The sequence below is a fragment of the Labeo rohita genome, chromosome 1, assembly GCF_022985175.1.
Source record: "Labeo rohita strain BAU-BD-2019 chromosome 1, IGBB_LRoh.1.0, whole genome shotgun sequence".
Classification (NCBI taxonomy): Eukaryota; Metazoa; Chordata; class Actinopteri; order Cypriniformes; family Cyprinidae; genus Labeo; species Labeo rohita.
This window is the reverse complement of record NC_066869.1, coordinates 49,109,535-49,123,934: the sequence shown is the minus strand read 5'-3', so window position 1 is coordinate 49,123,934 and position 14,400 is coordinate 49,109,535. Positions and strand designations below refer to the sequence as shown.

Genomic DNA, 14,400 nt, shown 5'->3' with positions numbered 1-14,400 from the left:
AAACAAACAAACAAAAAATTGATTTACATGCAAAATCTTTTTTCTTAATAATAATAATAATAATAATAAAATATTTTCTTTATGAAAAATGTTTTCCCCTCAATTTATTATAATATGCAAAAAAATTCTTTCAAAATTTACAATAAAACTTAATTTTCATTATTAAAAAAAAATAATAATTTAATCCCATTTAAACCTTAAATCATTTAAATCTTTCTTTATGTATTTGTTTTTATTATTTCTAGCAATAACCCCCCCCCCCCAAAATACTACATATTTTCATTATAAAAAATGTTTCTCCTCAGGTTATTATAATAAAAACCTTACTTTTATGCAAACCATTTTTCCCCAATCTACAATAAACCTTAATGTTCATTACAAAAAATGTTTCCCCCAATTTATAATACACCTTAATTTTCTTTATGTTTTTTTTCTATCAATAAAAACTAAATATATATATATATCTAAATTGATTTACTTCATGCAAAATATTTTGTTAATAATAATAATAATAATAATAATAATAAAATTAAGGGGAAAATGTTTTCCCCTTAAAGACTTAAATTTTCCTTATGCAATTTTTTCTTTGAATTACAAAAAAAAAAAAAAAAAATACTTGATTTACTTTCAATCATTTTTTCTCATTTTTCATTTTCTTTATATATATATAAAAAAATCTTTACGCTCTGAATGTCTTTCCTGTAGGTGCACGAACTCCCTCTCAGCTGAAGAGTATCTTTAGCGACACACGCTCACATCAGGAAGGTCTTGTTTTAGGCTGAATTCACCGATAAACCCTGTTAGAAGTGTGTGTGAGTGTGTGTGTCTCACAGATAAGCTGCTCTATGTATGTTTCTTAGTTTTCCCCTGAACAGCAGCGGAGTCGAGGGCAAACAAGTTTCATGCATAACAGCCGTTCCTGCTCTCGCACAGAGCGCCGCTGAATAAATCCATGCTGGAGTGAATGAAACCCAGCAGAAACAGCTCTTCACGGCGCGGCTCTTTGAACAGCGTCTGCAGAGATCAAGGAGTTATTTGTAGCGGGAGACGCGGCAGAAACGCCCAGAGGCTGCGGAGAGCGAGAGCTTCGTACACACACACGCTCCAGCAAAGACAAACACATCGCTGGAGACGCGCCGGGCGGGAAACACTCCAGGAAACGTCAACCGTGCACCGCTGACGAAAAGACGCTGCCGCTTGCGTGTGAAGAAGAGGTTGCCGGAGCGTTGCTAAGGTGTTCTGAGCAACTGTAAAAACACACCCTAGTAACCATCTTGACCGACTACACCCAGTCAGTTTATAAATACTGAGATTTATCAAATCGTAATTACACATCATTTAAAACTACAATGTATTATCATAAAATAACAATTATTAAAACTAACTGCTAATCACGCTAACAACATGCTAGTAACATGCTAATCATGTTAGAATCATGTTAACATGTTAGTAACATGCTAATCATGCAAGAAACATGCTTGCAATGTGCTAGTAATTAACAAATCATGTTAACAACATGCTAGTAACATGCTGATTAAGTTCGAATCATGCTAATCATGCCAGAATCATGCTAGCAACATGCTAGTAACTGGCTAATCATGTTAAAATCATGCTAACATCATGTTAGTAACATGCTAATTATGCTAGAAACATGCTAGCAAGGTGCTAGTAACTGGCTAATCATGTTAAAATCATGCTAACATCATGTTAGTAACATGCTAATTATGCTAGAAACATGCTAGCAAGGTGCTAGTAACTTGCAAATCATGCTAACAACATGCAAGTAACATGCTAGCAAAGCTAGAATCATGGTAACAATATTATAGTAACATGCTAATCATGCTAACATCATACTAATTATGTTAGAAACATGCTAGCAACATGCTAGTAACTGGCTAATCATGTTAAAATCACGCTTACACGATGCTAATCATGTTATCATGTTAGTAACATGCTATTCATGATAAAATCATGCTAGCAACATGCTAATAAAATGCTAGTAACTTGTTAATCATGCTAGAAACATGCTAGCAAGTGCTAGTAACTTGCAAATAATGCTAACAACATGCAAGTAACATGCTAACAAAGCTAGAATCATGCCAACAATATTATAGTAACATGCTAATCATGCTAACATCATACTAATTATGCTAGAATCATGCTAGCAACATGCTAGTAACTGGCTAATCATGTTAAAATCATGCTAACAAGATGCTAATCATGTTAACATCATGTTAGTAACATGCTATTCATGATAAAATCATGCTAGCATCATGCTAATAATATGCTAATCATGCTAGCAACATGCTAATAAAATGCTAGTAACTTGTTAATCATGCTAAAAACATGCTAGCAAGTGCTAGTAACTTGCAAATAATGTTAACAACATGCAAGTAACATGCTAACAAAGCTAGAATCATGTTAACAATATTATAGTAACATGCTAATCATGCTACAATCATGCTAACATCATACTAATTATGTTAGAATCATGCTAGCAACATGCTAGTAACTGGCTAATCATGTTAACATCATGTTAGCAACATGCTATTCATGATAAAATCATGCTAGCAACATGCTAATAAAATGCTAGTAACTTGCTAATCATGCTAGGAACATGTTAACAACATGTTAGTAACATTAATAATGCTAGAAACATGCTAGCAATGTGCTAGTAACATGGTAGTAACCTGCTAATCATGCTAGAGTAATGGTAGCAACATGTTAGCAACATGCTAATCATGATAAAATCATGCTAGCAACATGCTAATAATATGCTAATCATGCTAGCAAAATGTATTTAGAACTACTTTAAACGTCAAACTACTTCAAACTGAAAACCCTCAATCTTCTAGCTTCGAAAACTTTTTAAACTTGCTGTTTTAGCTTTCTCAAGCCAACTTCAGTTTGTATTGATCAACATTTAATCATTTAATACATATAATATATAAATGAATATATAAACATATAAAATTAAATATAATTATTAATTATACAATACAATTACAATTTAATATATTTCAGCATTTATAAACTGACTGTAATGCTGAATTATGATTGACAGGTTGTCTATTTTTTAACCAATATTAAAATAATTCTATATTTTAAACTATATTTTTATTTCCATTGTTATTGAAGTGTTCCCTACATATATGTGGATATTATTTAGGGTTTCCTAAATCTGTGTTTCAATCAGGTTTTTGAGGTGTAAAACACAAACATCCAGCAGTGTCCGACATCTTTATCCTCTTCATCTGTTTGTGTTTTGTTATGTGGTTTGTCTCATTCCCGCGACTGAACGTGAAAGCGCTATAAACGTCACAAGGTTACAACCGTGTTCCCGCTCCACCTTTTACACAACAAAATTCCCGTCCAATACGAGCATCATATAAACGCGCGTCTGAAGAACGAGCGTCTGGAGGATCGTGACGGCGGAGAATAAATCTCCATACATTTCCATACGACAGACAGGAGGCCCAATCACAATAATCAGTTTGTAAATATGCACAGCAGCTTCATGAAATCAGAAACTGAATGCGGGTCCCATAAAGAACCTGCTGTAGTTTTTCACGATAATTGAACGGTCTTTCATTTCTCTGAAATGAAATTGGAGAGAGCGGCACATTTACTGCGCCGCCTGCGCGTCGAAGACGCATCGCTTCATTTTCTTCAAGAGAATCTGAGTGGAAAGCAACTAAATGGAAAAAGAAAAGAAGAATCGTCCGTTCCGCCGCCGTGAGGAAAGACATCTTCTGAGACGCCACAACAAAACATCTCGGGAAAATCAATCAAACGTACAAAAGACGCCAACGTTTCCTCACCGAACACTTTGAGGAAGAGCTGGCTCTCGGAGCTCCCGGCCTTGTTGCTGGCGCGGCACGTGTACGGCCCGCCGTCCCCCTGCCGGATGTTTTTGACCGTCAGCGTGCTTTTGCCTCCGTCCAGCGCGTTCAACACGTACTGCTCCGATCGCTCGATCACGTGACCCTTCCTGTGGACACAAACCATCGGATGAGATGATTGACAGCTGAAAACACTCTACAGCCTACAGAATGTGATGAACATCCCTGTTCAATTATTGTGTGGAAATTAATTTTGGGGAAAAAGTCAATTTATCCATGTGGTAATTAATTAGCAAATTCTACATGACTGCATACAAACATCTTATATAATGACAGGAATAATTTTACACTATATACATTTAATTTTAGCTTATTTTCAAAAATGCACTGAATTCTTTTTAATATATTACACAATTTAGTAATTTATTTTTTTATTACAATAATTATTTCACTTTTATTTTTGAATTATTAATTTTCATTTTAGTTCTTTTTTTTTTTTTTGTTTATTTCAGTTTTAGTTATCATTTGTTTCCAGTTAGCATTTTTAGTGCTTCAACTTAAACTTATTTATATTAAGACATGTCTTTTTATTTTCTGAAGTAAAATTTGTAATTAAAAAAAAAATATATATATATATATATATTTATTAAAAGCCCTTGTATCAATGCTATTTATTTCCCATAAATATTTGTCAGACCCTGAACAATTATTTTCATATTTCTATATATTTCATCATTATTTTTTACTTTATTTCCAGTTTTTGTAAATATACCACATTGACAATAATATTAATATTTATTATTATTATTATCATCATTATTATTGTTGTTGTTTTTATTATTATTTTATTGATTAATAAATATTTTTAATATAATTAATTATTAATAATTAAATATCATTGTTAATTATATAATTACAATTTAATATATGTCAGTATTCACAAACTGACTGTATTGCTGAATTATGGTTGACAGATTTTTTTAAACAATATTCTATATTTTAATGCACTTTAACGCACTTCTTTCTAATTGCGATGTTAGTTTTATAAAGACTATTAAGGGAAAAATCTAACATCTTATATCATGATACAATGTGAGCAATTTTATAGTAACAACAAATTTATAGTAACAACAAAGTAATCTATATAATGTGCATGATTTATTTTCGCTTAAAGGAATGCAGTTATATATTGCAATTTAGAAATGTGCATTATATATCTATATCTATATCTATCTATCTATCTATTTATATATATATGTAATATCATATGTCTAATATAGTAAATATTGTGGTCAAGAACACATCAGGATTGGATAAAAAAAATTGAGGCTGGTAAGATTTTTTAACGTTTTTGAAAGTATACTCTTCTGCTCAGAAAGCCTTATTTATTTGATCAAAAATACAGGAAAAAAATAGTAAATATTATTAGAATTTAAAACAACTATTTCGATGTGAATATCTTTTAAATTGTAATTTATTTCTGTGATGCGCAGCTGAATTTTCAGCATCATTACTCCAGTCTTCAGTGTCACATGATTCTTCAGAAATCATTCTAATATGCTGATTTGCTGCTCAACAAACATTTCTGATTATTAGCAATGTTGAAAACAGTTGTGCTGCCCACAATGTTTGTGGAAACTGTGATCCATTTTATTTTTCAGGATTCACAGATGAATAGAAAGTTCAAAGGCACATACATTTATTGCAAAAATCATTTGCACCATTATTAATGTTATAAACTCAATGCATCTTTGCTGAATAAAATAATGAATTAAAATAACCCTGCTTGTTAAGAGTTTCCGAGCTACAAAAAGTCCAGAAACAGTGCTATCTATAGAAATGAAGATTCACGTTGCTAACAATTCAATCACAATAACAAGGCCACAATTATGGGAAGTGAACGCAGGTCTCTGTTCAGAGACACAATTAGCCGCTGGGCCATCAGAAAAACAAAGGAACACGCAGGACCCAATTAAACTCTAACAAGCTAACGAAGCAGTCGTGAAGCACAGGAACTCATGCAAACGCAAGACCTCACCAATACATACTGAGCATAGAGGAATGATATGCAATATCGAAAATGACAATTCTGTCATGAGTTACTCAGAGTCATTATTCAGTGAAAGTGAACGTGAACATCTGCTCAACATCTCCTTTTGTGTCGCACAGATGAAGAAGTCATAAATCGACACGAGGGAGAGTAAATGATGACAGAACGTTCCTTTCTGACTGAACTATTCCTTTAAACAGATACAGAACAGACGCTAATAATAACTAATTAACAGCCGGAAATAATGACAATAATTAACTGAAGGAAAAAAGACATTAACCTCACAAATCTGTCTCTTTGTGCATATAAACACAATACAGTATTGATGTTCATTCATCTAAATGTTAACAATAATATGAAATATAATTCATAAATAGTAAATAATATTAGTAATGTCATGAATTAAATATTTCTAATTTGAAATATATAAAAAATATGATATGATAAATACATAAAAATAAATAATAAAAACTATTTACATAAAAAGCTTATTATAATATCAATGTAAATAGCACTGAATTAGAATATTACTTATTGATGCTTATTATATATTTTTTTTCTAAAATAATATATATATATATATATTTTTTTTTTTTTTAAAAAATGAAGTGAGTTATTTATTAACATAACCAAGTGCTAATATTTAATTTTTAAATGCACGTATTTACATTTCAATATAAATATGATAAATAGATATGTTATTAAACATCATATATGTATATATATATATATATATATATATACACGAAAATGCTTTTTATAAAACAGTTCAGTATTGATGTTCATTTATCCAAAAAATTACAATAATATAAAATATTATTCATAAATAATAAATAATATTAGTAATGTCATGAATTAGATGTTTCTAATTTGCTATATATATATAATATATATAACATGATATGACAAATACATTAAACATAATTAGATATAATAAATAATAATATAATATAATAAATAATAAAAAATGAAAATAAATATACATATTAAAAATGATTTAAATAAAAAAAGCTTTTTATAATATCAACGTAAATAGCATTAAATTAGAATATTACTTATAGATGTGTATTATTCTAATTAATAACATTATGCACTTTTATGGTCACAACATAAACTTTTTTTTAAATTTTAGAAAATGCAGTCAATTATTTATTAACACAACCAAGACTGAATGCACTTATTTGTAAATTGTAATATAAACGTGATAAATATAAAGGTTAATAAACATCACATTTATTTATATGAAAATGCTTTAAAAAAACGTTCATTAATCTAAATATTAACAATAATATGAAATATAATATGAAATAATATTAGTAATGTCATGGATTAAATGTTTCTAATTTGAAATCTATATAAAATATGATATGACAAACATAAAAATAAATAATAATAAATATACATATTAAAAACTATTTACATAAAAAGCAATGTAAATAGCACTGAATTAGAATGTCACTTATTATTTATATATTATGTAAATATACATCTTATTAAACATCACATATGTTTATATGAAAATGCTTTTTATATCGATGTTTATCACACTGAATCCTGAATTACTTATTGATTCTTATTAATAACATTAACTAAAACAAATCTATCAAATCTATATATGGATTTGAGGGGAGAAAAAAAAAAGAGGAAAACGCATATATTTGTACGTCCTTGATGCTTATTAATCAAATTAATAATAATTAATGGAAACCTGCAAGAGCCTGTCTGTTAAATTAAACAGAATATAAAAATCTTGTTTAAATATCAGTTAGTGAATCCACACAGTATCTTCATAGTGGCAAACTCATGTGACATGACTCATATAACACGCTTCAACATCTCTGCTGTAAATAACTGTAATTTTGAAGTTGGAGTGAATTAAAGAGAACTTTGTTCGGCAAAAATACCTACGATTTAACACGCTTTAATTTCAGCAATTTAGAAAACGATCATGTCAATCTTTCACGGGTCTAAATCGGTGAAAATTGTAATTGTGCTGCACTTTGTGCTTCAGTCTGATGGTTTCAGATGGTAAAACTCCCACTGAAGACCTCCGGACCTTCTCCTTCACCCTCATTCAATCCCATCCATGAGAAACACAAAAGACTTTACTATAGCTGTTGATTTAAGGCAATAATTTGGCTCAGAGTTGTCCATCATCGTACACTGATGCAGTCGCTGGTGAAGATATAACCCTTATATTTAGAAAAGTACAATAGCAATATCACACCAGCAAATTTGACATTGATTTTAAACAACAGTTCAATAAACAAGAAGTTAATATTGGGGTCATTCCAGCTGGAATCATCAAATGGTCACAGCATTGTTACTGAATTTACACCTGAATGCTGGCCCTCTACTTTTCTTTGAAACTATTACTTTAAGGGTTTTCAGATGTCCATAGAAACCTCAATTTTCAATGTATAAGCACCAAACTTGGTAAATGGTCTGATATGTACCATGTCTTTCACATCCTTTGACATCAGACAATAGAGTCTGATGGATGTTGAGATATTAAGGTCCAAAAATTGAAAAAAACTCATTTACACCAATGTTCAGAGCAATATTTCCCATGAATGACACCAGGTGTGAACATGAAACTTGTTTTTTTGAAAGAGCATGTTCTTATTGATAAAATATAAAACAAATGGGATGGAGTTTTGCCTCATTTTTCCGTAATAATTTTTTAAAAAATCATTGTTGTGTGACATTCACAACTACTGTAGTACCAGCTATTTTGAATTCATATGCCTAAATTAATGCTATAATGCAGCATTCCATTGTGCTCGGGACTCGGGGAAATCCGACCTCCACCTCGGGAAAGTGCAATGGAACGGCCACTTAAGTTGGGGGTCCGAAACACACACTCGTGCCAGTTCGGTGCAGACCGAGTCGGTTGGAATTATCCATAGGCATCCATATTTTTGCCAACTGTTACAATGGAACGCATTTACGACGGACATCGGGAGAACTAACTCGGATTCACCGACTACCGACATTCAATGGAATGCAACATAAGTACCTAATCTTGATGTTCCACCCAGTCCAGTGAATAATACATCCATTTTCATTTGTATTTGTATTTTGTATTTTTTGTATAAGTGGAACATTAATAAATTCTGTTGAAATGCCCATACCAAGTTGAATAGCAAAAGTGAACGATAGGATCAGTGACGAAACTCTGAGTTTTAAAAAAATCATTACAGAAAAATGAGGCAAAACCCCATCCTAATTTTTTTATATTTTATCAATAACAATATGCTCTTTCAAAAAAACAAGTTATATGTTCACACCTGGTGTCATTCATGGGAAATATTGCTCTGAACATTGGTGTGAATTAGTTTTTTTTCCATTTTTGGACCTTAATATCTCAACATCCATCAGACTCTATTGTCTGATATCAAAGGATGTGAAAGACATGGTACATATCAGACCATTTACCAAGTTTGATGCTTATACATTGAAAATTGAGGTTTCTATGGACATCTGAAAACCCTTAAAGTAATAGTTTAAAAAAAAGTAGAGGGCCAGCATTCAGGTGTAAATTCAGTAACAATGCTGTGAGTTGTAATTCATGCAGTTCTGGACTAGGACTCTTAGCCCAGAAAATTTCATGGACCTGGCACAACTAGTTCTGGAGATATTTCAGTCTGAACATGGTCACTCAGACTGTGATGCCTAAAAACAAACTTTTTTACAATTTTTTTGTGAAAAAAGTATGCACAGTAGAGATCTGAAATTTTGTATATGATCTATTGGGCATATTACCCATCACATGGATTTTCTTCAGACAAATCTGAGGAGGTCAGGTGGGGGACTTTTCCAAAATTTGATGATTCCAGCTGGAATGACCCATTGTGTTACATTTAGACACATTGTTAATACTGGCTGTTTTGCTCAGTTTTGCAAATAAAAATCTGACACAAATGTGCCTTTCTGAGCGACACACAGCAGTGATTGGTTACTGAATGAATCCACGCTACTGAACTAATTGAGTGAGTTAATTATTCAGTGATTCAGCCACTTGATTCGTTTCTGAATGAATAAACCATTTGAACAAATTGGTTGAATGAATCATTCAATGACTCACTCATTGCTGCCACCCACTGGTGGTTTTAGTTTAATACTGAGTGTACACTGTAAAAAAACTGGCATAGAAACTGTTTTTTTGAAGTAGAAAGACTAAAATAATTTTCCTGTAAAACATAATCCAATCATCTTTTTTACAACTTACTTTGAAAAACACTCAAAAGTTAATAATCATCAGAGTTACTACAACATTTTTTTAATTTTTACCAATACTGATCTCAACAATTACTAATAAAAGTTATTTTTTGAAGATTTTGGAGTATGTTTTACAGGAAACGTTAAATTGTTAAATGTTTAATTAAATTGATCATGACGTTTAGTAGAATTTAAATTCAATGTGTTACTTTAAATTTAGAATTTTCCAAATTTTTTTTGTTTAATTTAATGTGTTACTTTAAATTTAGAACTTTAAAAAATGTTACATTTAAATGTAGAATTATATATTTTTTTACATTTAATACAATGTGTTACTTTAAACAGAATTTTCCACATTTTTATGTTTAATTCAATGTTACTTTAAATTTTAAATTTTCCAAATTTTGACATTTAAATGTATTTTTTTTTACGTTTAATTCAATGTGTTAGTTTAAATTTTTAATTTTCCAAATTTTTACATTTAAATTTTGATTTTTTTTTATTTTTACATGTAACTCATTGTGTTACTTTAAATGTAGAATTTTCCAGATGTTTACATTTAAATTTAGAATTTTTTTTTTCAAATGTTTGTTTAATTCAATGTGTTACTTTAAATTTTGAATTTTCCATAATTTTACATTTAATTCAATGTGTTACTCTAAATGTAGAATTACATTATGTAGAAATTTTTGTTGAAATTTAGAATTTTCAAAATGTGATGCAAAATTTACTAGCAATTTCTGAGTGAAAACTGTTTCTACATCAACTTTTCGTATTTGTTTTTAATCACTGACAGCTTTCATTAAAAATAATTTCATATTTCAATATAACATTTTTAAACACCAATTAAAACCTAGTTATGATAATTATGTATGCAATGTTAAATCAAAATATTTCTTTATGTTGAATTATGCCTACTATGTTTAATCTTAATGTACTTATTTATAAATTGCATATATGAAAAGGCTTTTTATATCATATAAAGTTGTTTTGTAATGCATCTTCAATGCTTTTCTCATTTAATGCAATTTACACTAAATTAACGATATTAAATGATCTTTTGATGCTAATTTCTCAAAACTGATGTATGATTAATTTGCAATTAATTAATCCGCACATCATGCAATTAGATTTTAATATATAAAAAAACACACATTTTAATCAGTTGACAGCCCTAGACCTTATACCTCCAGACAGCAATGAGACTATACGGAGAACAGAGACTGAATTTTCACATGCATCTCCTCTAGACTTTCTAGATCTCAACAATTTGCCAAAACATTACAATCTGCCATGCATCTACTGCTTCCATGCACACTGGTCAGCTGGCAAACATTTTAGCCCGTGGCACGTTCGACGTCTCGCTCGCACAATGGAAAGATCTCCGAGTTTGAACGTTTCCGTCCCTCACCTCAGTTATCATGGAAGGCTTTGAACATCTGATCAAAGCACACATCGGCTCTTCACGGCCCGACGCCACAGAGCCGCTGCCATTTGCATACAGATAGAACAGATGAATCGAGGACACTGTGCCCTATATACTAGCAGTGATGTCCAGCGGCCTACATACTGCGCCACACATCACTGCATCTTCAGGGTTTGTCGTTCATCTTTAGGACCGAGCAGAAACATTCAGAGTGTCTCTTGACAGACGTTACTGTTACCCACCAGTACCAGGTCACCTGAGGGTCAGGGGAGCCGGACGTGATGCAGGTGAACGTCACGGACTCCTGGTAGTCGGCGGTGGCGTTGAAGGACTGCTGCGGCACTGACAGAACCGGAGGAACTGAAACGAAACCACATATGCACGTTTAACACGTTTCCATGGCTCTTTCTATACAGGTGAAGTCAGATGCTTGCATGTGTTATGCCTGGATTAGACTCACTATCATCTAACATTCAAACTCCAACACTATTAGTATCTTCACCAGTCAGTCTGCTCTAATTGTGTCTTCTCTGGTTTTCTCTCTCATTTATTCAAATGCATATGAAATATAAAAAGGAAGGATGATAGTGAAGTGCAAGTTTGCATTTTTTTATACACTTTATACTATTTAAATAAATAACCTAAAAACATTGTTTAAATAAACAATAATATTTATACATAATAATATATAAAACTACTATTAAAATAAACAATGCAGAAATATTTAATATAATATAATATACAAATAATAAAATTAAAATAAATAACAATATGTATTTAATTATCTATCTATACACACAAAATAATAAATAATATATTAAATAATATGGAAAAAATACAATATTTAATATTTCTTAATATTTAGTAAAATGCATACTAAATATGTACTAAAAGACCACAAGTTAAACATATAAATATATACAAGTACATAGAATACTGTTGAAGAACAATATTAAAAAAGGTAATAAATAAATAAACAAACAAAAAAACAAAACAAAGAAAACCATATGTTTAAGGCTAGTTTGGATCGTTGTTCTTCTAGTAAGGCCACAGATTATAGAGGCTGTTTAAAAGAAATACAGTTACAATTAAAAACAGTAAAAATGTTACATTTAAATTTTAAAAAGTGTTACATTTAAAAATAGTAAACATGTTAAATTAAGAAACGTTACACTTAAAATAGTAAAAATGTTTAAATTGAAAAAATGCTACAATTAAAAACAGTTAAAATCTTACATTTAAATAAAAAAATACATTTAAAAGTAGTAAAAATGTTACATAAAAAGTTACAATTAAAACAGCAAAAATGTGTGATTTAAACTTTAATAAGTTTCATTTAAAAATGAAAAAAAAAAAAAGTTACAATTAAAAACAGTAAAAATGTTGCATTTAAAAAGAGTACAAATGTTATATAAATAAAGAAAGAGAAAACCATCTGTTTGAGGCTAGTTTGAATTGTTCTTCTAGGCCACAGATTATAGAGGCTGTTTAGAAGAAATTCAGTTACAATTAAAAACAGTAAAAATGTTACATTTAAAAAAAAAAAAAACACATTTAGAAATAGTAAAAAATGTTACATTTAAAATAAAAAAATGATCAAATTAAAAACAATAAAAATGTTACATTTAAATTAAAAATACATTAAAAAGTAGAAAAAAAATGTTAAATAGAAATGTTACATTTAAAATAGCAAAATATGTTCAATTTAAACTTTAATAAGTTTCATTTAAAAATGAAAAAATGTTACGTTTAAATTTTTAAAAAATGCTAGAATTAAAAATAGTTAAAATGTTAATTTTAAATGTTTTTAAAAAGTTGCATTTAAAAACAGTAAAAATATTAAATAAAAAATATAAATAAATAAATAACAATATGCATTTATCTATCCATCTATCTATACACACAAAATAATAAATAATATATTAAACAATATGGAATAAACAATATTTAATATTTCTTAGAGATTTAGTAAAATGCATATTAAATCTGTATTAGAAGACCACAAGCTAAATATAACAAGTACATAGAATACTTTTGAAGAACCAATATTAAAACAGTTAAGTAAGTAAGTAAGTAATAAATAAATAAATAAATAAATACGTACTACAATAACACAAGCTCGCAATGCATTGCTCAAGAGTCTGTTTCCGGTCTTCAGTTTCATTATTGATCTTTGGGTGAATACTGAATTATCAATCAATCAGCTGTTGCTAAAGTTACTTTAAGCTCCAGTTCTTATGTAAAGTTTCTCCAAATGATGTTTTCTTCTCTATTTTGTCCCTGGTTTGTAATGAAACTCGTGTCAGCCGTGTGTTTACATTCAAAACAGCTTTGTGTGATGTCAGATCCATCTGATAGGATGCTTTAAGAGAATCAAACAGACCCTAACAATGTCTCTCTCTCTGCCCGCCGCGGTCCAGCACAATCATTATTGGCCGCTCTGTGATTCGCTCCCTGTTAGAATTCGCCCGAGTTCAAAGAGACTGAAATGAGTCGCTTTTTTCTGTGATGCGTATCAGCGAAGGACGACGTAAATGAGACACCCTCTATCTCACTGACATTTCCTTTTAAAGGATGAAGTAGACGCAGACAGAAGTTGGCGATTCGCCCCCGTCTGCGTTCAAACCGCTCCTCTGATGATGAAAGTCAGGGTTAAGGGCGCGGAAAGAGCGCGCTAACACACGTCTGCATGCTAATCATCGCCGTAAACGCTTCCACGCACACAGATCTGCAGGATACTTAAAAGAAACACACACTAGCAAATATTATTATAAAATAACTATTTCTTAGTTAAAATGTTAGTGTTTTCAATTTTAAACTAAAATGGGTGTTTTGCATCTCAAATCCACGTGTAGTTTATC

The 14,400-nt window shown here is 30.4% G+C and overlaps 1 protein-coding gene across 3 annotated transcripts in view; it reads right to left on the bottom strand.

The window, feature by feature from the left end:
- zgc:152904 (uncharacterized protein LOC767777 homolog) overlaps window positions 1–14,400 on the bottom strand; it is a 326,637-nt gene that overhangs the window by 70,823 nt on the left and 241,414 nt on the right. For all 3 annotated transcript variants that reach the window (XM_051106297.1, XM_051106313.1, XM_051106304.1), the window contains exons 6-7: window positions 11,782–11,899; window positions 3,822–3,991 (exon numbers count right to left, since the gene is read on the bottom strand). In XM_051106297.1, the coding sequence (XP_050962254.1) occupies window positions 3,822–3,991; window positions 11,782–11,899 (288 nt within the window). The remainder of the gene's footprint in view (window positions 1–3,821; window positions 3,992–11,781; window positions 11,900–14,400) is intronic.